A 23,317-nucleotide genomic window follows, 5' to 3' on the forward strand; every position below is an offset into this window, starting at 1 on the left:
GGGAAGTAATAGTACCACTCTATTCTGCCATGGTCAGACAAACACCTGGAGTCCAGTGTCCAATTCTGGCACAATTTAAGAAGGATGTTGACAAGCTGAAACGTGTGCAGAGGAGGGCAACCAGGATGAACCAGGGTCTGGAAACTAAGTCTTATGAGGAATGCTTGAAGGAGCTGGGTACATTTAGCCTGGAAAAGAGGAGACTGAGAGGAGATATGATAGCCATCTTCAAATATATTAAGGGCTGTCACATGGAAGAGGGAGCAAGCTTGTTTTCTTCTGCTCTGGAAGGTAGGACTCAAATCAATGGCTTCAAGTTACAAGAAATGAGATTCCAAGAAAACATTAGGAAGAACAGTAAGAGCTGTTTGGCAGTGGAATGGTCTCCCTCTGGGGGTTGTGGACTGTCCTTCCCTGGAGATTTTAAACCAGAGGTTGGCCATCTGTCATGGATGCTTTAGTTGAGATTACTGCATTGCAAGGGGGTGGACTAGATAACCCTCAGGATCCCTTCCAACTCTACAAATCTGTTATTCAAGCCTCTCTGATCACTGATCTAGCACAAAAAGGGAAGAAGAAATATGGTATCTCTAGCCCTCCCACCACACTCCAGCCCAACTTACCATCTCCTTGTGATTGGGGTAGAAGGTCTGGTCAATGAGTGGGAATTCTTCTGGTCCAAGTTTGCGGAAGAGGCGAACCATCTGGGCAAACTGTCAGGAGGACACCACAGGTAAGAGACAGAACAAGAAAGAGACCTTCTAAATCTGTTCTTAGCTGGCTTCCGTTCTAACTCTCCCATTTGCCTCTACTGCTTCCCTGAACCCCATTTCCCCTCTGGGAGCTGCTGCTGCCTTCACAGGCAGACATTCGAAACTCCACTTGATGCAGGATGCTGTTGCCCAGCCACCACCACAAGTCCCCTTTGGGCATAGCTGCACCAGCTGCCCATCAGCTGCAGGCCAAAATCAAAGTGGTGGTCCCTACCTTAGCCTTCCTTCTTATGACCTTCTTCTCTGTTTCCCTTCCATTTATGAAGCAAGAACATAAGAAGAAGCCTGCTGGGTCAGGCCAACAGGTACTCTACCATCCTGCTCCCACAGTGGCTGCTCTATCCTTGACTGGATCTGGTGATTAGGTGCCTCTAGTCCAACCTCCAGTTCCCACAGCAACCAACCAGAAGCACATGGGAATCCTGCAAGCACAGCACTCTCCTCACAGGTTCTCCACCCACTGGGATTTAGAGGCCTAGTTCCTCCAATACTGGAGGCAATATAACCCTCGTGCCTAGTAGCCCCAGAAGCCTTATCCTCCAAGAATGGTGTCATCTATGTTCTAGAACAGCCTCTCTGCTTGCATCCTGCCAAGCAATATGACTGTCTGTTGCCCACAATTTAGTTAACACTTCTCCAGTTTAATCCAAGGATTTTAACTGGTTTTCACTGGCCATTCAAGTTTTAGTGTCTCAGCTTTATGTCAATTTATTTTTAATTTAGTGATGGTTCCATGGGAAGAGAATGAGCAAATGAGCCCTGTGTACACATGATACCTGTAAAGCACATTCAAAACACATTCGGTCCCTCCAGGAATTCTGGGGTCCTTCATTCATTCATTGGATAATTATAATTCTCTAAGGGGTAAACAACAGTGCTCACAATTCTGTAAGGGGAAGAGTATGCTTTAAAGATATTGTGTGTACACACCCCATGTCCTTCCACTTGTGGGTATGCCAATAAACACTGCACTCGTTTTTGCCACCTAGTCCAAAGCCTACAGTCATGTAGGTCTGGTCCTTCCCCCAAACATCGGCCCCCACCACTCACCACCCAGGGCTTGTCACAAAAGTTGTACACAGAGTGCAGGGAGTTGACGCTGGGCACTCCTGCGTACTGCAGTCCTATCACGATGCCGCGATGGTCTCCTCCACGGGCCATGCTGAAGGCGTGCTGACGGACCAGCACAAAGTCGGGCTTCAGGCTCCTAGAAGAAGAAGAAGAAGAAGAAGAAGAAGAAGAAGAAGAAGAAGAAGAAGCATGATAATGAAGAACAATGGTGGCCAGGAAAACCACTCTCCCCCATCCTTGCTCATAAGGCCTGCTTCCTAGAGACCAGGATCCCAGAATCTCAGCTCCCAGGTCTGTAATCTCCAATCTGCTGCATCTTAAAGATGAGACCAGGTGTTCTCTTGGACCATGTACTTGCTGTCCTTTGACCACTGAAGGAGCCACAGATTCCTTTCCAGGGCTAAATCAACCACAATGTATCTGCTGAGTCCATACATTGGTGTTGTCTAGCACAACGAGTCGCTCAGATTCTCTTTTATCCTACAGCCCTCCTGTCTCCTTTCTATGGGATGTAATCCACTGGAGCAGTCAAGTACAACATTACTTGTTCTGCTAGAGTGGACATGCAGGGAATGTTGGTTCAGCCAGTCAAACTTCCTGTTACACCTGGCTGGAGCAGCCTTCCTTTGCATGTGACCAGTAGGTGGGCGTGACCTTTCCAGACCTGGTAAAAGGCCAAGTCACGTAGCCACCTCCCTCCCTTCTTTTTCGCCCTGCCTGCTTCCTGCTTCACCTGGACTGCACTGCTGCTCTCAGCCATATGGGGTAAACCTATTTGTACTTATTTGTAACCTCAAGCCTGAAGCCTGCCTTCAGGGATCACACTGTGCTCTGCCTGATTGTGAGCAAACTTCCTTTTGTTTAATAAGACTGTTGTGTCTTTATTCTTTTAGGAGGGATAAAAGGGGTCTTACCAGAAGTAATAGAACTTAAGAGATTCTAACAGGTCTGCAACTAGCTTCCTGTTGTGTAAAGGGGGAATGCACTCTGCTGTACATAGACGAGACTGGCCACATCCCAAGGGAATGGGGAACAGCCATAATAGTTCCAAAGGGCAATAGAGGGGGCCCATCGAACTATAGGCTGATTAGCTTACTAAGTGTGATTAGTAAACTTTACACAAAGCACCTACTGAAAAAGTTTACAGAATGGTTAGAAAATGAAGACATTCTGGCAATAGAACAAGCAGGCTTTAGACCCGGAAGGTCCATGATAGAACACTGCCTAACACTACAACAACTCATAGAAAAATATAAATCAGGAGGGCAGGCCTCACTCTATGCCGCCTTCGTAGATCTAAAAGCAGCCTTTGACACAGTCCCCGTAACTAGACTCTGGGATAGACTTCAGGGTACCACCATAGGCAGAAGGCTCCTGTTTTTAATCCAGGAAGTTCCCGCAAATACGGCTCTTAGGTGTAGCCGCCTAGGACACCTAACAGACCCCACTAACACCTTTAAGGGAGTCAGGCAAGGGTGCCTTTTGGCCCCGCTTCTATTTAATTTCTATTTTAATAACATAGTAACAGCTCTCAATAACCTAGAATTCCACCCCCCAAAGACAGCAAATCGGCATATTACGGTTTTGCTATATACTGATGATGCGGTAATTCTATCTAGAACCCCTATTGGGCTCAAAAGAGCATTAAGAAAGCTTGCAGCCTACTGTGAAACGGAATGTCTTAAAATTAACTACCAAAAGACCAAGATCCTCGCTTTGGGGGGAAAACCAAAGCTTAGAAGCTGGGAACTCCAAGGCCATAAACTGGAACAAGTCTCGAATTCTAAGTATTTAGGCATGGTGGTCCAGGCTTCAGGATCCAACAAACTTCACATAAACTCCCTCGGGAGCTCCGGGGGGGGGGACTGCAAATTGTATCCTTAAATTTTTCAGAACTCAAGGAGGCTTTTTCGTCCCCGCAGCATTAAAATTATATAAGGCCGAAACGTTGGCACAGCTCCTTTACGGATCCTTTCTGGACCCACCATCCTCTGCTTTCTTCCCCCTCGAGATAGTTCAATCCAAACTTCTTAGAGCCCTTCGACAAGTCCCCAGATGTGCCTCAAACGCATGGGTCAGACTAGAAACGGGGATGATGAGTGTTGAGGCTCATATCAGCCTAACGTCAATATATAAATGGCTGACACTGAAACTGCTCCCCCGTGGTATAGCTCCACTGATCCTTTGTGACCAGTTCCAGTCAGGCTGACAGACAGCAGTCCTGAACATTTTTCAGAAACTGGGCTTTGCCCCCCCAAGCCCTTCTAACCCTGGGCTTGGGTCAAGCAAAAGCTACGATCAGGCAAAGAATTATGGTATACACACTGAGAGACAACAGGACTGCCTAAGGTGCCCCGACTACAAAATTCTAGAAACTGAGAGATATGTTGCTGCACCAGCAGCATATCTCTATTTTCTTGTATCCAAAAATGCAAGAAGGGTCTTTACACTTGCCAGAAGCTTGGCTCTGCCCTCCCTGGTCCTGGAAGGAGCCTTCAAAAAAAGTCCCATATGCCCAGAGACTTTGTGCCTGCCCATTGGGGGATACAGGAAGCCCCGAACATCTATTTTTTAGATGTCCTTTCTATAATGAGGCACGTAGAGATACTATTGACCACTTGTGAAGAGGCAAATTCGATCTTCTCCTTTTAGGTAAAGATCATAAGATGACCTGGATGATCGCCAGATTCTGTCTACAGATCTGTAGGTGCAAACCATCCCCCAATACAAATAAGTCAGTCAAGAAAATCCCCATACTTGGACCCATGGGTGACTCTGGGTCAATTTTCTATGGTAGTTTTCCCCAAAGATTTTATGTGTTTACGGGTTTTTAAACATGTAAGCCATTGCTGTATATTGTTTTAAATGTCTGCTTTGCTTTTGGGAGTGCAGTCCCATTATGTGTTTTACAAGCTGGTCTCTGACCATAATAAATTATTATTATTATTATTATTATTATTATTATTATTACTCACTCTGCTGTATGAAGAGACTTGCTAGCGCGAGTTAGGAAGGATAATATTAATCAATATATCCTTTCCTGTTACCCTCAACATTCCCACAAAGGGTTATTGGCCCCAGCATTGCGTATTTTTGAGTATTTTTGAAGGATTGCAAAGGATTGAGATCCTAAACTGAAGAGTATTTTTCTTTGTCTATTTCCTGGTAAGCACATGGTCTGTTGTTCCATTGTGTGAGGGGATTAAGCACACCCCCTTCCCTCGGAGTTCACAGTACCTAAGGCAGTAAAGAGCTGTTTTTACTTTTGAGATTTTTGAGATTTTAATTTTGAAATTTTGAATATTTTTGATTTTTTTGATTTTTAAGATGGCTAGTGTGGCTTTTGACAAAGATGCAGGGCCAAGAATGCCTAAGCTGAATGAACATAATTTTGTTCACTAGAAGCAACATTTGATAGTACTCCTAGAATCAAGAGAGATTTTGGATGCTATTGAAAGTCCTAAGCCTAGTGGCTCGAGTGAAGAGGACTTAGCAAAAATTAGATTATGGAAGCTACAAAATAGCAAAGCCAAGACTATTATTTTTGATAGACATAAAGATGATCAGTTATCACAGGTTGACTTCAGAGATGATGCGTCTCAAATTTTAAAGGTTTTAGAGAGCATGTATGGAGATACCATGAAATATTCTCATGGGGTGCTGTTGCGTTAGCTTTTTAAACTGAGGATGAACCATAAAGCAGAATTCTCAAAGCATATAAATGAGTTTACTGCTATAGTACAAAAGGTTCAACTCACTGAAAGTCCACTCAGTGAAGATATGAAAACTTCTTTCTTCCTAGCATCATTAGGATCCAAATTTGATGCATTTGCTTCCATAATGGATCATAAAGAAGGTTTAACTTTTAAAGATCTGACTGCATATTTGAGACAGGAATGCAAAGTAAGAGCAGAGTCTCCAGTCAGAAATGTGAGGAGTAAGGACACTAATTGTGCATCTAGACAGTTTACAAAGGCCAAAGACACACCCAAGAAGGTTGTGTGCTTTAATTGTAACAAAGAGGGCCACATTGCAAGGAACTGTAAGGATCCAAAGGCACAGAAACACCTTCCTTTTAAACAAGAAAAGGAAAAGAAGGGAAAATTTGAATGCACCTTACTTTGGCAAGAAAAGAGTTTAATTGTTCAGAGTTGTGAAAATAAATCGAACAAATGGATTGTTGATTCTGGAGCTTCTTCACATTTTGGATATAAAAAGGACTATTCATAGAATCATAGAATCATAGAGTTGGAAGAGACCCCCAAGGGCCATCCAGTCCAACCCCCTGCCAAGCAGGAAACACCATCAAAGCATTCCTGACAGATGGCTGTCAAGCCTCCGCTTAAAGACCTCCAAAGAAGGAGACTCCACCACACTCCTTGGCAGCAAATTCCACTGCCGAACAGCTCTCACTGTCAGGAAGTTCTTCCTAATGTTTAGGTGGAATCTTCTTTCTTGTAGTTTGAATCCATTGCCCCATGTCTGCTTCTCTGGAGCAGCAGAAAACAACCTTTCTCCCTCCTCCATATGACATCCTTTTATATATTTGAACATGGCTATCATATCACCCCTCAACCTTCTCTTCTCCAGGCTAAACATACCCAGCTCCCTAAGCCATTCCTCATAAGGCATCGTTTCCAGGCCTTTGACCATTTTGGTTGCCCTCCTCTGTTCCAGCTTGTCAGTATCCTTCTTGAACTGTGGTGCCCAGAACTGGACACAGTATTCCAGGTGAGGTCTGACCAGAGCGGAATACAGTGGTACTATTACTTCCCTTGATCTAGATGCTATACTCCTATTGATGCAGCGCAGAATAGCATTGGCTTTTTTAGCTGCTGCATCAAGTTTATGGCCTACCAAGACTCCTAGATCCTTTTCACATGTACTGCTCTCAAGCCAGGTGTCACCCATCCTGTATTTGTGCCTTTCATTTTTTTTTTTTGCCCAGGTGTAATACTTTAGATTTCTCCCTGTTAAAATTCATCTTGTTTACTTTGGCCCAGTTCTCTAATCTGTTAAGGTCATTTTGAAGTGTGATCCTGTCCTCTGGGGTATTAGCCACCCCTCCCAGTTTGGTGTCATCTGCAAACTTGATCAGGATGCCCTCAAGCCCATCATCCAAGTCATTGATAAAGATGTTGAATAAGACTGGGCCCAAGACAGAACCCTGTGGCACCCCACTAGTCACTTCTCTCCAGGATGAAGAGGAGCCGTTAATGAGTACCCTTTGGGCTCGGTCAGTCAGCCAGTTACAAATCCACTGAATGGTAGCATTGTCTAGCCCGCATTTTACCAGCTTCTTTACAAGAATATCATGGAGCACCTTGTCAAAGGCCTTGCTGAAATCAAGATAGGCTACACCCACAGCGTTCCCTTCATCTACCAGGCTTGTAATTCTGTCAAAAAATGAGATCAGATTGGTCTGACATGACTTATTTTTCAGAAACCCATGCTGACTTTTAGTGATCACAGTGTTCCTTTCTAGGTGCTCACAGACCGTTTGCTTAATGATCTGCTCTAGAATCTTTCCTGGTATTGATGTCAGGCTGACTGGGCGGTAATTGTTTGGGTCTTCTCTTTCCCCCTTTTTGAAAATAGGGACAACATTTGCCCTCCTCCAGTCTGCTGGGACTTCGCCTGTTCTCCAGGAATTCTCAAAGATTACTGCCAGTGGTTCTGAAATCACCTCTGCCAGTTCTTTTAATACTCTTGGATGTAGTTCATCTGGTCCTGGAGACTTGAATACATCTAAACTAGCCAAGTATTCTTGTACTACCTCCTTACTTATTCTGGGCTGTTTTCCCCCTGCTGAATCATCTGCCCCATATTCTTCAGGTTGGGCATTGTTTTCTTTTTTGGAGAAGACTGAGGCAAAGAAGGCATTGAGGAGTTCTGCCCTTTCTCTGTCCCCTGTTCGCATTTCACCATCTTCTCCTCTAGGTGACCCCACTGTTTCATTGTTCTTCCTTTTGCTACGGACATACCCATGAAAGCCCTTTTTATCGCTTTTAACCTCTAGCAAGCCGGAATTCATTCTGTGCTTTAGCTTTTCTGACTTTGTCTCTACACGTGCTGGCTATTTGTTTGAATTCCTCTCTGGTGCTTTCCCCCTTTTTCCATTTTTTGTACATATCCCTTTTAAATCTTAAATCAGTTAAAAGTTCTTTAGATAGCCACCCTGGCTTCTTTAGGCACCTTCCATGTTTTCGTCTCATTGGTACTGCTTGAAGTTGTGCTTTTAATATCTCCCATTTAACAAACTCCCATCCATCATGAACTCCCTTCCCTTTTAGTATTACTGACCATGGGATCACACCCAGCGTTTCCCTAAGTTTTCTGAAATCGGCTTTCTTAAAGTCTAGAATTTGAGTCTTAGTATGCTTGGTTGCTTCTTTCCGCTATATAATAAACTCCAGAAGCGCATGATCACTCCCACCTTATGATCCTGCCACTTCTACCCCACTTACCAAGTCATCACTATTGGTTAAGACCAGATCTAAAATGGCTGATCCTCTTGTTGCTTCTCCCACTTTCTGGACAATGAAATTGTCTGCAAGGCCAGTGAGGAATCTGTTCGACCTTGTGCTCTTGGCTGAGTTTGACATCCAACAAATATCAGGATAGTTGAAATCCCCCATTACTACTATCTCACTTCCTTTTGAATGCTTGGTCATCTGTTCCAGGAAGGCATCATAATGAATTGAAAAAGATAACTAAGTACTCTTTTAAAAAAGACCCCGAGATCTTTCTGTTATGAATGCTAGGCGATGAAATCAAGGAAAAAGACAGATGTGTGCTAATGTATGCAACTACGGCGGTAAGGCTCCTAATTGCAAAAAATTGGAAGAGGACATCGGTACCAAATATGGAAGATTGGCAAGTTATCATATCAAAATATGGCAAGGAAGGTAGGAGAAGCTAGGGGAATAACAGAACAAAAAATAGAAGAAGATTGGAAAGCCTTTAAAGATTATATAGGGAACTCTGTGGAAAGGGCCAATCTCTTATCCAACATATGAGAGGGCTCAAGACGAATAGAAAAAAGGAGAAACAATAGTTTTAGGTATACAAAATAAATAAATAAATGTAGTTATAGAAACCGCAATAACAGATTACGCTGGAAGTCAACACTGGGGAATGGGGGGTGAAAAAATGTAGTATTCCTTTTTTGTCTATATTTTTTATATTTTTTGTCTATATTTAAGTTTTGTATGTCAAAGATATTTCATGTTTTTTCTTCTTTATTTCCTTTTCTTTTCTCTCTTTTGTCAAATGATAATTTGTATAAATTGTGTAATTCTTTAAACCCAATAAAGTTTATTTTAATAAATTAAAAAAAACAAAAAGATTTCAGGCAGCAGCTGATTGGAAATACCTTCCAAAGACAGGGTAGGTAGCACTGGGTTAGTTGGACCAATGTTCTAACTCAGGAGGTGGGGAATTTGTGGCCCTGCACTGACTGCTGGACTGTGACTCCCACCATCTCTGACCATTGGTCATGCTGGCTGAGGCCGATGGGAGTTGGGAGTCCAACAACATTTATAAAATGACTCAGTTGGTTGATCATGAGACTCTTAATCTCAGGGTCATGGGTTCGAGTCCCATGTTGGGCAAAGATTCCTGCCCTGCTGGGGGTTGGTCTAGATGACCCTCACGGTCCCTCCCAACTCTACAATTCTATGATTCTCTCTCTGCATAAAGGCTGAAAAACTTTGCCTCATCTTAGAAAGGAAAGCGCTTCCAAGGGTGCTTCCAGATGACCTGATTTTTAAGCATTCATCCTGCTTTGTTTACATGGAGATTAGATGACCTTTATTTGCTATGTGGGATTGGATCCCACTCTAAAATACCCACTGTGTGGAAGTGCCTTGAAACATGAGCAGAGAAAACACATGCACACCTGAGTCAGAAGAAGCTGAATGAGCCACCGATGGACAAGCACTGCCACTTACCGGACTACCTTAACGCCGTTGCGTAAAACCTCCATGTCAACGGAGAAGTTGCCATTGGCATGAGCCACCAAGTTGAGGTCGGAGAACTCTGCCTGCAGGAGACACCCACAAGACCTAGTCATGGACCAAGCAGCACACACAGTACAGTCAGCAGCCCCCCTCCTGACTCTGGGGAGGGACCCGGGATACACAGAAAGCCTGAAAAACATAGGCAGGACAGTTCGCAGGGTCGCAACTGGAATGGTTTCGTGTGTTGACTTAAGTCCCAGGAAACCCCATGATCCTTTCCAGAGCCGTCTCATCCATAGAGGCCGGTGGCGCGGCGCCCCAGGGGCGCCCCCGCGAGCCCGCCAGCATACCGGGCTCCCCCTCCCCAACCTGCCCCCGCCCCCACGGGCAGGAGGGCACTCGCGCGCCGGCGGGCGGGCTGTAAGCCACCCGCCCTCGCCTCCCGGAGCCCCAGCTGGAGCGCTGAAGCGGCGCGGGGCTTTGCGCGACCTTCCAGCACTCCAGCTGGGGCTCTGGGAGGCGAGGGCGGCCAGCTTCAGCCCGCCCGCCTGCCGGTGCGCGAGCGCCCATCCGCCCGCGCCCGTCCGCCCGCGCCTCATCCTCTGCCCGCCGGCGCGCGAGCGCCTGCTCCAACGCCACGCCCCTCATCCCCCGCTCGCCCACCCCCCATCCCGAGGGGCGGCCAGCGCGGGAGGGAGATGGGCGGAGAGGCGGCAGGCTGGGGGCGCCGAGGGATCGCTGCGCCAGGGCGGGCGATCCCTCTAAGACGGGCCTGATCCTTTCAAGAATCTCTTCAGTAAGACAATCAGGAATTTTATTTATTTATAAATGTTTTTAGGCTGCCTTTCTGTGTACACTCATCCAATGCAGCTACAACAGAATATATAGAAGCAAAAAGCTACCACACCCTTCACTCAAGGGCATTGGACCGGTGTTAGCAGAGCCGTCTTTCCCATAAGGCTTAGTGGGGTGTCATGCCAGGGTGCCGGCCTCTCAGGGGCGCCCCAGCGAGTGGGGGAGCTGCGCAGCTTTGCCGGCGGCCTCCCTTTTCCCTGCACGCCCATATGGCTGGCGGGTGCGCAGCTTCCCTTCCAAGCCTCTGTGGGGATTGCTCTCCTGCAGCGGCATAGGGGAGAGTTGCGCCCCCCAATGGCTGGCAGTGCGCAGCTTCGACCCCCCCCCCACCACCCGTGGTAATTTGGGCACGCTGGGCGGATATTTGCACCCCTGCGCCACATCTGCTAAAGACGGTCTTGGGTATTAGCTTTTAAAAAATCATGCCTGGTCCAAGGGAAAAAAGCAAAATTTCACATCACAGCAGTTAAAAGAAGCCCATTTTTAACCAGGCCTTGAGCCTTTTTAAAATGTGTTGGGGAGGGGGAGGTTAATTGGGTTTTTTTGTTTTTGTTTTTTAAAAAAATATTTTTTATTAAAGATTTTCTTGATTTGTTTTTTGTTTTTATTAAGTATTTTTTGTTTTTATATTGTGATTTTATATCGTAACTGCCCTGAAATGTGCAGGTATAGGGTGGTGTGCAAATTTAATAATAAATAAAATTAATGAATAAATGCTGCATGTGTATTTTGCACAAGGCCAGTAGACTCTGGGGTTCAAGTAAAAGAAGAAACCAGCTCCAACCAGCCTGCATTCTGCCTACCCCATTGGAAGGCTCATTCTCAGTTCACATGGGCAAACCAAGACCGAAGCAGCCACCCTGCATGAACTCAGTCTGCACCCAAAACATAACAGAGTCCTTCATAATGCACAGAGGTTCCTCCAACAACAAACCAACAATTAAATGCCAATGCATCTATCAATCTTCAGAAGAGATTCAGAATATAATGCACAATTGTTTGAGCTGAACAATTTTCTTATATGGGTTTACATACGTCTGCTTTCAGTTACATGTTGTGTGTTTTTGTATGTGTAAGTCTGCTTGTTTGTTTCCCCTTTGAAATAAAAAAGGGAAGACAAAGTAACATTAAAAGGATTCTCAGAAAGTAAGACTTCTTGGAAACTGCTGACCTAAGCCATTAGCCTTGAGTTTCACTTCCTGCTCTCACTGCGGTTGTTCCGTCCATTATTTCCAAAGTTACCCAGAATCCCCTTTCTGAGTCAGGCAGCGGTTTGCGCCAGTGGCTCAACCACAAAAGCCACCTCATGACCTTGCCCCGGGGGGAAGTGAGTGAACAATGAATGGCAACTTTTACCTCCCCCAGGGTGCACAGAGAGGGTCAGGCTGAGGCCGAGGCTTCTTTCATAAACGTGCAGCGTGCTCACTTATTGCCAACTGCAGACACACATTGCGTCTTCAGGGTTTAAAATGTGAGCTTCCTCAGTGACAAACTTTGGCTATGTGCGTGCAGGCAACTAGTGTCATGGTCAGTCTGGGGTGACAAACAGGAGCACAGGTTTGAGGAATTCTGCTCTTAGACCAGTTGGCCCCATAGGGGGCTGGAGGAGGCCCAAATTTGATGTGCATTGCCATTCAAATGATCTATGTGCACATTGCATGAACAATTATGCAGGGTGGGGCTTAGCTGGCCCATCCATATATCATTCAAGTTGGCCCCAAGGAGTGCTCTGGATCAGCTGCAGCACCAAGAGGCAGACATTTATATTTCCCACAATGCCACAAAGAGATGCTACCTTGAGGACATTGTGGAGATTTGAAATGGCAGCTCCCGCACCGAGCCACCCATCACTGACTGAAGCACCAGCTGGGGTGGAGCTGGTAAAGCAGGAGCCAGCAGTGGACCTGGCTGCAGGTCGAGGGCTGCCATAGGTACCCAAAGGTGGGTTCTGCTTCTGGGTCTAGACAATGTGCTTTGCAGCTCAAGATGGAGCCAAGCCCAGGCCACTGATAGCAATCGAAGCCAAGTCAACCGCTCCACTTCGCCTGCCAGTCCCAGGTGCCAACATGGTGCTGACATCCCTATTCTTGTCAGAGCCTGTGGAGAGTGCCCACAGTCCTCACTAGGTTCCAGCCTGAGCCCATAAGGCTCTTGGTTCTTGAGTCCCCCACACTGGACACTGGCTTACCTGCTCAACTTTGATGTCCATCTCCCCATGAAGCTTCTTCCCCTTGAAATATTTTGCCCTAGAAGAAGAAAGGCATTGTTAATGTCTCTGGCAGTAAACCAAACACCACATTTAGCTCAGTTGGTAAAGCAGGAGACTTAATCTTGGGGTCATGGGTTCAAGTCCCACTGGTTGGACTAGACAATCCTCGTGGTCCCTTCCAACTCTACGATTCTGCAATTCTCATCTCTAAGCTTATAATGACCCCAACTGGATCCAGCAGCACAAACACAAGCAACTCATTTGCCTGATCACACCACAGCCACAGTACAACAGGGCTGGATCTGAGCTAGGCCTATGAAGCCAAAAAGTATCAATCCAATTCAAAGCACAAGACCCGCTTCCTCAGTTGAACTAGAGCGGAGGTGGGGCATCTGTGGTCCTCCAGATGCTGCTAGATTCCCAACACCCATCAGTCAGCATGCCCAATGGTCTGGGATGGCGGAGGCTGGAGACCAAAAGCCTCTGCAGAACCACAGGTTTCTCCCTGCCTTGAACTGGAGGGAACAGAAGTCCTGGGGTGATATGCAATGTGAAGTAGTTCTGTCAGCAAAAGGATTTCTGCAGCACAATGGAAGTCCCCCCCCTTCACACACATCCTAAATCTAGTCTAGGGGTTCCCTCCAACCCTCTAGAGCAGATTTGGAGTGGGCTCAAGGCTGTAAAGGGAGGGGAAATCCTGCTGCCCCAGTGGTAATCCTTGTGCTGAAAGGATGACTTAGTACAATCCTGCCCCTGGAAACTGAATTTGAGCAAGGATGGAACATGGAATCTGCTGCTAAAGAATATTCCAGCCTTGGTCAACATCTTTTCTGAGCACAATCATTCCTGCCTGCTCTGCGCTGCTTTATTGTATTACTGACATTTAAAACAGAATCCATCTATCTTCTAGATCGGTTCCTACCCAAAGAAACCTATGGAACACGGCCTCCATCTCTTCCAAAAAGCATCAAGGCCTTCCAGAATGTAAAGAGGGTGCAGTACTTAGTCATTTGTCGCCCAGGAACCAGACATATTCCCTCCAAGGAGCACTTCTGGCATGGGGAAGTCACATCATCAAAGCTCAGTATTTTGTTCCTGGGGAAATGACACTCTCCCCTCCTCCCACTTCCCATATTGCTGTTGTTTATTTATTTATTGAACTGCTGTGTAAAGTGTGGTTGTTCAAATTATGGCAGGCTCCAATCTCCCCACAACTCTTGGCATTTTGCTGCCTGTGGCGGAAAATCAAAAATTGACACTCTAGGTACATATATTGTTAGCACCAACTCTAGTCATGGTTATAATTTGTTTCAAGCTGGTTTTAATACTGTGTTTTCTGTTGCTGTGACCTGGGGCCTGCTGGTGGATAATAAATCGAATGATAATAATAGTAATTTTAAAATGGTGGTCCGCCTTCCACTCATTAACATGGGGCTCATGAATCCACCAGGGCATCCACAGAAGCCTCTCAGAACTGCATGGGAGCCACACAACCCTTCTGTTTCCAAAAGCAGTCAGAGATGCCACTGGATTTTCACAAACAATGCATGAAACGGAGGTTCATTCTCAAGGGTAGACTGCCTGTGTACATGGAAGGTCCATGCAACTATCAAGGTAAATAGCCACTGATGCACCTTCCATTGCAACTGTTTCCAGAGTTAGCCATCACAAATGTCTTTAATTTGGAATCATGAAGAGCCACAAAGGCAATTTTCTACCCGTGCAGAGACAGTCTACCGCTATATACCAGCTGCTGACAGTGGCGTAGGAAGGGGGGCAAAGGGGGAGGGGTGTCCCGGGTTCCAGGCTGGAGGGGGTGACACTCTGGGTGCCCCCCCCCCCGCGCGACACCCAAGCCGAGCCCCGCAGACGCTGGGAAAAAGCCACGCTCAGCCGCGGGGCTTGCAAACCTGCTTGACACGTGCTTTGTTATTTCCGGCTCGGGCGAAGGCGAGGGGTGGACCCGCTCCTCACCTCTGCCCGAGCCGGAAATAGCAAAGTGCGCAACAAGCAGGTTAGCCATTGGTGCACACTTTGCTGCTTGGGCTGCAGGCGGAGGTGAGCCAGGGAGGGGAGTCAGCAGCCCAAGAGAATCCCGCCCCTCCCCTCCACCCGCAGCCCGAGTGGGAAGGAACAGAGGGGAGGGATGGGCTTCTCTTGGGCTGCTGACGCCCCTCCCTGGCTCACCTCCGCTCGGTAGTGTGCATGCACAGCGTCACTATGCATGCATCAAATGTAGCGACGATGTGCATGCGCGCTACAAAGTGACTCCGCCCCCAGGTTTGCCGCCCCGAGTGGCGAAGCGGCTTCCTGCGCCCCTGGCTGCTGAGAACTGAGTGTCAGGAGAGAACTCCAGTCCTGCTTGCAGGCTTCCCACAGGCACCTGGCTGGCCACTGTGAGAACAGGGTGCTGGACTCTCTCCTATGTTCTTATCAGCTGGGGTGACTAAATCCACTGGCGGTGTCCTTTAGTCCGCAAAAACTGGTGCCATAGTGGGTTGGTCTTTAAGGTACTACAGGACTTTGCAGTGTGCATATTTTAAAACCAGGACTCTGTTAAATCTTATTTTACAGCCACCTAACCTAGAGGCTTGTGGTAGTGAAATCCACCACACCTAGTGGCAGTGAATTCCATAGGCTAGTTACATGTTCTGTGAAGCAATATTTCCTTTTGTCTCTCCTGGAAGGCCATCAGTGGCTGCAAAGGCACAATCACAGCTGGTCAGGGCCAGGGCTTTGGGGTCCATTTTGCAGCCCATTCTAATCCCCTTTCAGCAAATCCAGTTCTTGTAACATGGCGCCCCCTCGTGCCCACACACAAACATTCAGGTCCGTGGGAAAAGGGCAGGCAAGACCTTTGGGATTTTGCTTCCAGCTCTGAGGGAGTCTAGACACACAGCAGCTAAAAATAAGAAGCTTTTTCCTCCGTTTACAGCTCACTCTCCTCTCAGCAACCAAATGCCCAGCAGGGACAGGACGGCACAAACTGAAAGACGCAGCAGCAGGAAGCAGCAGCAGCCGCGAGAGAGGGAGCCCGGCTGCAGACATACAGCTTAGAAGGGGGAAGCCAGGGCCCAGCAGAGGGGCTTGCACATCGTCCAAGCATGAGCGCACCTGAAAGCATTCCCTGACAATGCTGCTGGTGTTTGCCATCCCCAGGGATATCCAGCAACGTATGTACAGCTCCGGTGCCCAGCAGTGTCAGAATGAATGGTCTCCCCACAGACCAACCTTTGCCCACTTGCAGCTGCTCATCAGTCAGCGTGCCCATGGCTATGGCAGATGGGGGGTTTAGCCCCAAATGGCTGGAGGGCACCATGTTGGCAAAGGCTGCCCTAAACCCCATATTTCCAGCACAGTTAGAGGGGAACCCAGGAGTCCCTGACTCCCTCAGTTCACCAAAGCAAGCTTCGCCTTTCCAGTTTGGGAACCGGTAGCCCATCAAATTGCCCAGGCATCATTCCTAACAGAATTGGGCTGAGAATCCAGGAGTCTCGTCTCATGAACAAGACCCTTCTTCCTCTCAAATCATGAGACCAGAGGTTCTCAAACTGCCTCCCTTTACAACTAGACTCAGACACCCGGCACATGATTCTGGGCTGCTTTCTAGGGCACACATTGATTGGGCTCCCACCCATCACCTTTTTCTCTCTTTTTTTGGCAGGGGGAGGCATGTTCCAGTCAGTCCTATTTGACCTCCCTCTTTCTGGCTGAATTCTGCCCCGATAAATGCCTCTTTTTTCTGGCTCAGTAACACCCTACTCTGCAATTAGAGCTAGGGACAACCTAGGAGACACCCCCCTTCCTGATCACAGGGCATTGCTGGAGAAAAATAACCTACCTGAGCAAGGTGGTTTCTCAAGTGCCCCTGCCCTCCCCCCCCAGCCTTTAGGCCCTTTTCTCTTCACAAGGAGAGGAGACGACTCCTGCACCCACATCACCCTTTGCACCTTTCTCCTCTGACTCCTAACTTCCCGCACAGGGGCAGACCTAGGGGTTGGCTATACTGGCCCCCACCAAGGGCACAGGCCGGGGGGCATAAAAAACCCTCTCCACTCTGTCTCGGAGTGGCTAGAGGCCTGTGCGCCCCACATCTCCTTGCCAAGGGCGCAAGGGAGCCTAGATATGGTTCTGCTTCCGCACTGCATGTTTAAAGCAGCGCCAGGCAATTTCTAAACAGCCTGGGCTTCCGCCAAAGAGTCCCGGCGACTGTAGTGTTAGAAGCGACGAGAGTGGGGAGACCACCCCACCCTATTCCCCTCAAAGAGCTACAACTCCCGTAGTGCTTTCACAGCCAACAATTGTTCCCTAGGCTTCTCTGAGCCGAGGGGCAGCGAAGTGAACTATTCCTCGCTCCCCTTCCGGGATCCCCTAGGCGCAAAGATTATGTTTAAATCCCATGAAGCGGCTATTTGGAGGGGGGGAAGAGAGATTAGGCTACCCCTCTCGACCGGGCTGCGATGCTACGGCGTGCCCTTCTCCAGTCTCCGATCCCGGACAGTTCCCCCCCCCCGCTCCATTCTGTAGCTGGAGCATCACTGAGGCGCCCCCGCAACCTCCTGACTCAGTCGGATGAGAGAGGGAGGAGAGAGAGACGACGAGGATGCTTCAGCCGTGCGCACCGCGAGAGGAGCTGACGAGTGCCTGAGCGCTTCCTTTCTGCGGATCAGAACATCCTGCCTATTCCCTCCCTCCCCCCGCGGTGTGAGACCATCTCCCTCGAGAGCTATCCTGGAGCCCGAGCGGCTGCAGAACTTCAAAGCTAAAGGTCAGCAATCGGTGGAAAGGAAAGCGAGGGTCCGCTGCGGCAGCGCGCAACAATGGTCCCTTCTTAGCATCGAACTCTGCACCAAAATCCCTTTCTCTCCCCCGGCCAAAGATGGTTGCATCCGAAAACTGAGACTTTTCCGCATTGCAAAACAACCACCACCACCACCCCAAAGTCATCCATACTGAAGCATACACACACACGTACGCATTGCAACAGCTGCGTGTCGAAGATTGCAGCGGTCTCTGCTAAATAAATCCGCATTCCCTTCTCCGGTCTCTCCGCAGCTATAGACAACTGCGCTTAGGGAGAGAGAACGTGTGAACCTTCGGGAGACTGCATCCTGCGGTGCTACGGATGCGTGTTTCTTCCGTAGATGCACTTTCCTGTACAATACGCGACCTCGTGCCCCTTCACGATTTTTCAGCCGACCTATAAATCACTCCCCCCGAAAGCTACTGAAATCTGCTCGACGGAGAGTCTCTTGCTAAAAACTGCAGCGAAAACAGCTGGCAAGGGAACGTGAGCTGTTTTTGCTGCAATTTTTAGAAAGTTAATGGGCCTCTCAGGAGGGCAGATGGCAACAACTTTCTGAAAAAGCATTTCTCAGGTAGGCTGCAAAATCCTGCACCATTCCAAAACACCTGTTTCCACACTCCTCAAGAAAACTGCAAAATCCTATGGTAGCCTGCACTGCGTTTCTGACGCCTTCGATTTATGCAAAGCCCTGCCTTGAAATTTTGGGTTTACCCTCCAGGAGGCAGGACCCTATTCTTCTGCTACAGCATGCACACCCTCCTGGATAGAATGCTATTTACTTACAGAACATAGCAGACTGCTTTGTTACACAGCGCTATATCTTCTGCGCAGCAGTCACCTTGCAAACATGCATATCATCTGCATTGCAACATGGACAGCTTCTGCTGTATGACTGCAGCATGTTCTTACAGGCTCCTATTCTGTATTACCCAACTCAAACCCTCAAAAGCCCCCAAAATGTGTAGGTAGAGCATTAAATTGGTAGAGCATTAAATTATTAATCTCAAGGTCATGTGGTCAAGCAAAAATGGGCCAAAAGATTCCTTCATTGCAGGAGGTACCTTCCAATTCTACAATTCCATGATTCTATGCTGCTTGGGTTACAGCCATTCCATTGCACACTGCCTCTAACTCAAGTTGTGTGAATGGAGCCTGTTTTGAGGCCTGGCAACACAGCAACATTTGCCTGCTAAATGTGCAGGGAAAACTACACTGGAACATGCTTACTAGTTGCCCAGAGGTGGGGGGACTTTTCATCCCAAGGGCCACATTTTCTTCTGGAAGCCACATTCCAGTGGGGGTGGGGCTAGAGGCAAAAGTTGGAAGAGAAAGTCATGTGAATTTTACCTTTGTACAGTAGTCTGGTTTCTACCCACACATCTTTCTGTCCTCCCACAGGGGAAGCAAAATGCATGATCAGAGACTTCCAAGGATCTATTCCAGGCAGGCAAAACCATTAAATAAGGAGGGAAAGCAGGACCAGTATGAGGTGCGGCCTGGGCACAGTCCCAAGGGCCATGTGCAGACAACATCCATGTTGTAGCCCTAGTCTTCCAATGAATGCCTACTTCAGTTTAGAAAAAAATGGTTTCTCAGGCTGAGTGTTTCTGAACATGTGCAGAGTGTAACCACACATGCACCTATCACTGAAAGGAACAAAGTGGACTTCTTTAAGAAGAAGATGTAAAGGCACTTTAAAATTAACTACTTTTAATTATCTTTAAAAACCTTTTGAAGATGGTTCAGAAACTTCAGATGGTGCAGAATTTGGTGGCCAGGTTGCCCACTGGGGGAAGATGGTTAGAGTATATATATACATCACCAATGCTAGCCTGACCGCACTAGCTGCCAAGTAGTTTCTGGGTCCAATTCAAAGTGCTGGTTTTGACCTATAAAGCCCTAAACAGCTCAGGACTGCAATACCTCAAGGACCGCCTCTCCCCATATGAACTGACCCAGACGCTGAGATCATCCTCCGAGGCCTTCTTCCTGCGCCTCCTCCACGAGAGGAGCAACATGAGAAGGGGCCTTTTCTGCGGTGGCCCCCATTTGTGGAATGATCTCCCCAAGGAGGTTCAGCTGACGTCTTCATTATGTACCTTTAGGAGCCAGATGAAAACAATCCTCTTCAACCAGGCCTTTGCCTGATTAATATCTTATACCCTTTCTAAATGTGTTTGTGAGGGTGTGGGGAAGGGGTTTATTGATTGGGGGGGGGGTTGTTCTTGTTTTTATTATGTAATTTGTGGTTTTATATTGCATTTTTATGTTGTGATCTATGGATGAAGGGTGGTTTATAAATAAATAAATATTTCTCTTTGTATCACCTTAAGATGGTTGTTTAAGATGATCACAATACTGCAAATGAGAATAGGAAAACAGTGAAAATGCTCACCACACCTTCTCCAGCCTTCTGCTTTGTTCCTCCCCTCCCTGGCTTGTTATCCACCTGTTCCAACAAATGTTCACAAAGCAGGAATTTCTGGTTGCGCCTGTAAAGTTCGTTTTGGCTAACAACTCCTAGTTCTCTGATAAGAAAATATATTTCTTACTGCAGGGCACTGCATTCTACACTGCTAGCAAGCAGCACTGCTTATCATGAAACAGTCATTGGATGCGCATCTTGCAATTCTGCAGCAAAAACAGAGGAAGAATAAGACTGCAAAGCAACTCCCCCAGCATCTACCTTGATAGAGTTTTACTGCACCAAACCTGATAATACAGCTGCCTTTTGCTTTTGACTTGTGCTTGCTAAAACCATTGCCCTCTGCAATGCACCACACTGTCCCTGCAGTCTTGTACGGGTACTCAAATCCACCGTGCTAGCACTGATCTGCTTTCCCGTAGACTGGACCTTGTCTCTGCATTGCTGCAAACCAGATTTCCTCTCGGCTCTGCTGCACCTTGGTGTGCCTGCTGCCCACACAACGGAGGAGCACATCTCGGTGCTCCACTAATTCCCCACATCCTGGCCAGAAATTCATCCCATCCAGGAAGGAGGCGGTGCATCAGCATCTCCTATAATGACACTCCCTAAGGGAGCATTTAGACATATAGATAGACGGGTGTCCTCTTGAGGTGAAGCATCCGTTACATATCTGAGGTAGCTTCCTTTTGCTAGTGTCACATTGACACCATACAGTCAGAGCACATGGCTTCCCCCAAAGCAGGGAAGTGTAGTTTACCCCTCACAGAGCTACAATTCCCAGCACCCCTTAGCACATTTCACAGTATTTTGTGGGGAAGAAGCCAAGTGCTAAGTGACTGTCTGCTGGGTCTTAGGGTTGGATCTGAACCTGCAGGATTCAAACCTTCTTCTCAGGATCTCCAAGGGAAGGAGGGAAGCAGCAGAGAGAGAGAGGCCAGAATCAAGGGGACATGGCATTTTCTGCTTGGCTCTATGCCCATCAGTTTCCACACCTGAAGCTCCAGGTACAACCTGTGGGGATCAACCTGCTGAACTCTCAGGACCACCCTTTCATTTCCCACTGAGCCCCAAAACACCTGGCGACTCCAGGTGGAACACTTTGGCAAAGCACAACCTCTGTGCAACATTGCTGCCAACCACACAACACTTCACACCTGTCCAACACAACCAATGCTTTTACATGCTGCAGAATCAAGTGGTGTATTTCCAGGACTGCAGCACTTCAAGATACAGATGGGGTCAAATATCTGAATGATCTCTCCCTGGGTGAACCTCCCTGTGCATAGAAAACCACCCTCTTATAACTGTTCAGTTTAACCCCTGCAGAGAGCCTGGTTTCTTTTGAACAGGGGTGCATTCAAAATACACACACACACACACACACACACACACACACCCCAGCTGCAGTGTAATGTGGTACAGTCCAGAAAAAGTTTTTACTATGTAGTTCTGCTTAATTGAATGGGTTGCCTTTGAAGAGGAACTCTCCTGAAATACAGAGCACCACCTCTCTGAATTGTCCAAGCCACACCTCTAAATATAACAATGTTCTATGATGCTTCATCTGTGTGACAACTGCAAGCAACAATCCCATGCAATGAAACAAGATGTTGTAGCCTACCCTTGTCCATCTTCATTACGTTTTCTCCCTGCAGCAAAGACGTCAAGACAGTCACTATAACGTTTTTTCAATATGCTGTCTCAACTGGAGTTGCCAGTTTTTCAAACTGCCATGGTAATTACACCATCAAACAGCAGCTTAATGTGAGGCATTAGCCAGCAGTGATGTTTAGCTCCATGTTATGAATTGCAAGACCTACCATTTCCTCCAGATCAATCTGCTTTTAAAGGCAGAGAAGCAGGCCAGGTCAGTTGGCAACCCCACCCTCTAACCGAAACACCATTATCAAATTGCAACCCAATCTCCTGCTCTAAAGAGTCTTCACTGCGGGGAGTTTTATACCTTCTAACACATTATGGAAGCATTAGGCACCACCCTCAGGGAGAAGACAGCACATCAACACCTCCTGGATTGCCACATGCTGCCTCCTCTTCTGTCAACGTGCCTCACAAGTAACATTCTCTTCAGTTCATATCTACAACCACATTTAGCTGCATTTTACTGTCTTCAGAGAAGGGAGACTAGCAGAGTCTCTCCTGCAGATACAGTAGGGAGGGCAGGGCCTTCCAAAATTTCTAATAATTGTGCAGAAGAGGAAATTTCAGGAGGTGTTAAAGATGCAGGAGCTCTGTCCTCCCCGGCATCTGGCAACCCTAGCATAGAGCAGCGCTGCTGATCAGAGCTTTACCCTGGACTCAAAACTGGCACCTGTTTAAATGCCCCAGCTCAGACCTGAAACATAGGGAACAATAATAAAGTACTTCTGAGCATGTGCAGAGTACATTTCCCTCCACATCAAATATCACCTATCAGCGAAATTGTCTATTTTTTGAATTAGAATGAACATATTCCATGCTAGAAGATGTGACACTTTACTTAATAGAAATTGAGTGTCGTGTCAGTGTTTGGCTGCCACATGCATTATTATTCAATGCCTGACTCTAACGTGAAAATGCCCTCTTCACTTTTTGAGAAAAAGCACACATATCCACCCATATTACACTGCAAGAATCTCACTATCCTGCAAAATTGGTTACGGGGGCGGGGCTTATTTGCCTATAACAACTCTGTGATAGACAGAAATGCAACAGGTATGTTGCCACAAGAAGAGCTTTTCCTCTACTAGAAAAGGTTTTGCCTGTTGAATTTCTTCCTGTCACACCTTTTAAATACAGATTATCCCTTCCAGGAAAAGGCAGAGGTGCTACTTTAGGCATTGCCAAGATAGTACCCCTTAGAAAAGACATCCCACACTTGGCCCTCCAGACATTTTGGGACTACAACTCCCATCATCCCTAGCTAACAGGACCAATGGTCAGGGATGATGGGAATTGTAGTCCCAAAACATCTGGAGGGCCGAGTTTGGGGATGCCTGCTTAAGAACCTCTGAGCCCTCCCAATTCACTGTCCCCTTGGTCATGTGGGGTGAGGTTGGTTACCTTTTTCTCCCTAGAAGGAGGAACTTGGGAGAGTGGTGCTCTTTCCCACTTCCTCTTTCAACTCTATGGGCTTTTCAAGCAGATTAATTCTACTGGATCCAAGTTTTACAGAGATCCCTTGGAAAAGTGATGTGAGGATGCATGTACTTTCTG

General features: G+C 47.3%; 1 protein-coding gene across 3 annotated transcripts in view; it reads right to left on the reverse strand.

Annotated features, from left to right (window-relative positions):
- The window catches only part of SYN1 (synapsin I), an 84,507-nt gene that overhangs the window by 48,424 nt on the left and 12,766 nt on the right, over positions 1-23,317 (reverse strand). For 2 of the 3 annotated variants that reach the window (XM_033172960.1, XM_033172961.1), the window contains exons 2-5: positions 12,849-12,906; positions 9,797-9,888; positions 1,824-1,980; positions 624-713 (exon numbers count right to left, since the gene is read on the reverse strand). In XM_033172960.1, the coding sequence (XP_033028851.1) occupies positions 624-713; positions 1,824-1,980; positions 9,797-9,888; positions 12,849-12,906 (397 nt within the window). Of the gene's footprint in view, positions 1-623; positions 714-1,823; positions 1,981-9,796; positions 9,889-12,848; positions 12,907-17,310; positions 17,367-23,317 lie in introns of those variants that run through there. The other variant, XM_033172962.1, reaches the window with a different exon arrangement.

This window comes from Lacerta agilis, chromosome 16, assembly GCF_009819535.1.
Source record: "Lacerta agilis isolate rLacAgi1 chromosome 16, rLacAgi1.pri, whole genome shotgun sequence".
NCBI lineage: Eukaryota > Metazoa > Chordata > Lepidosauria > Squamata > Lacertidae > Lacerta > Lacerta agilis.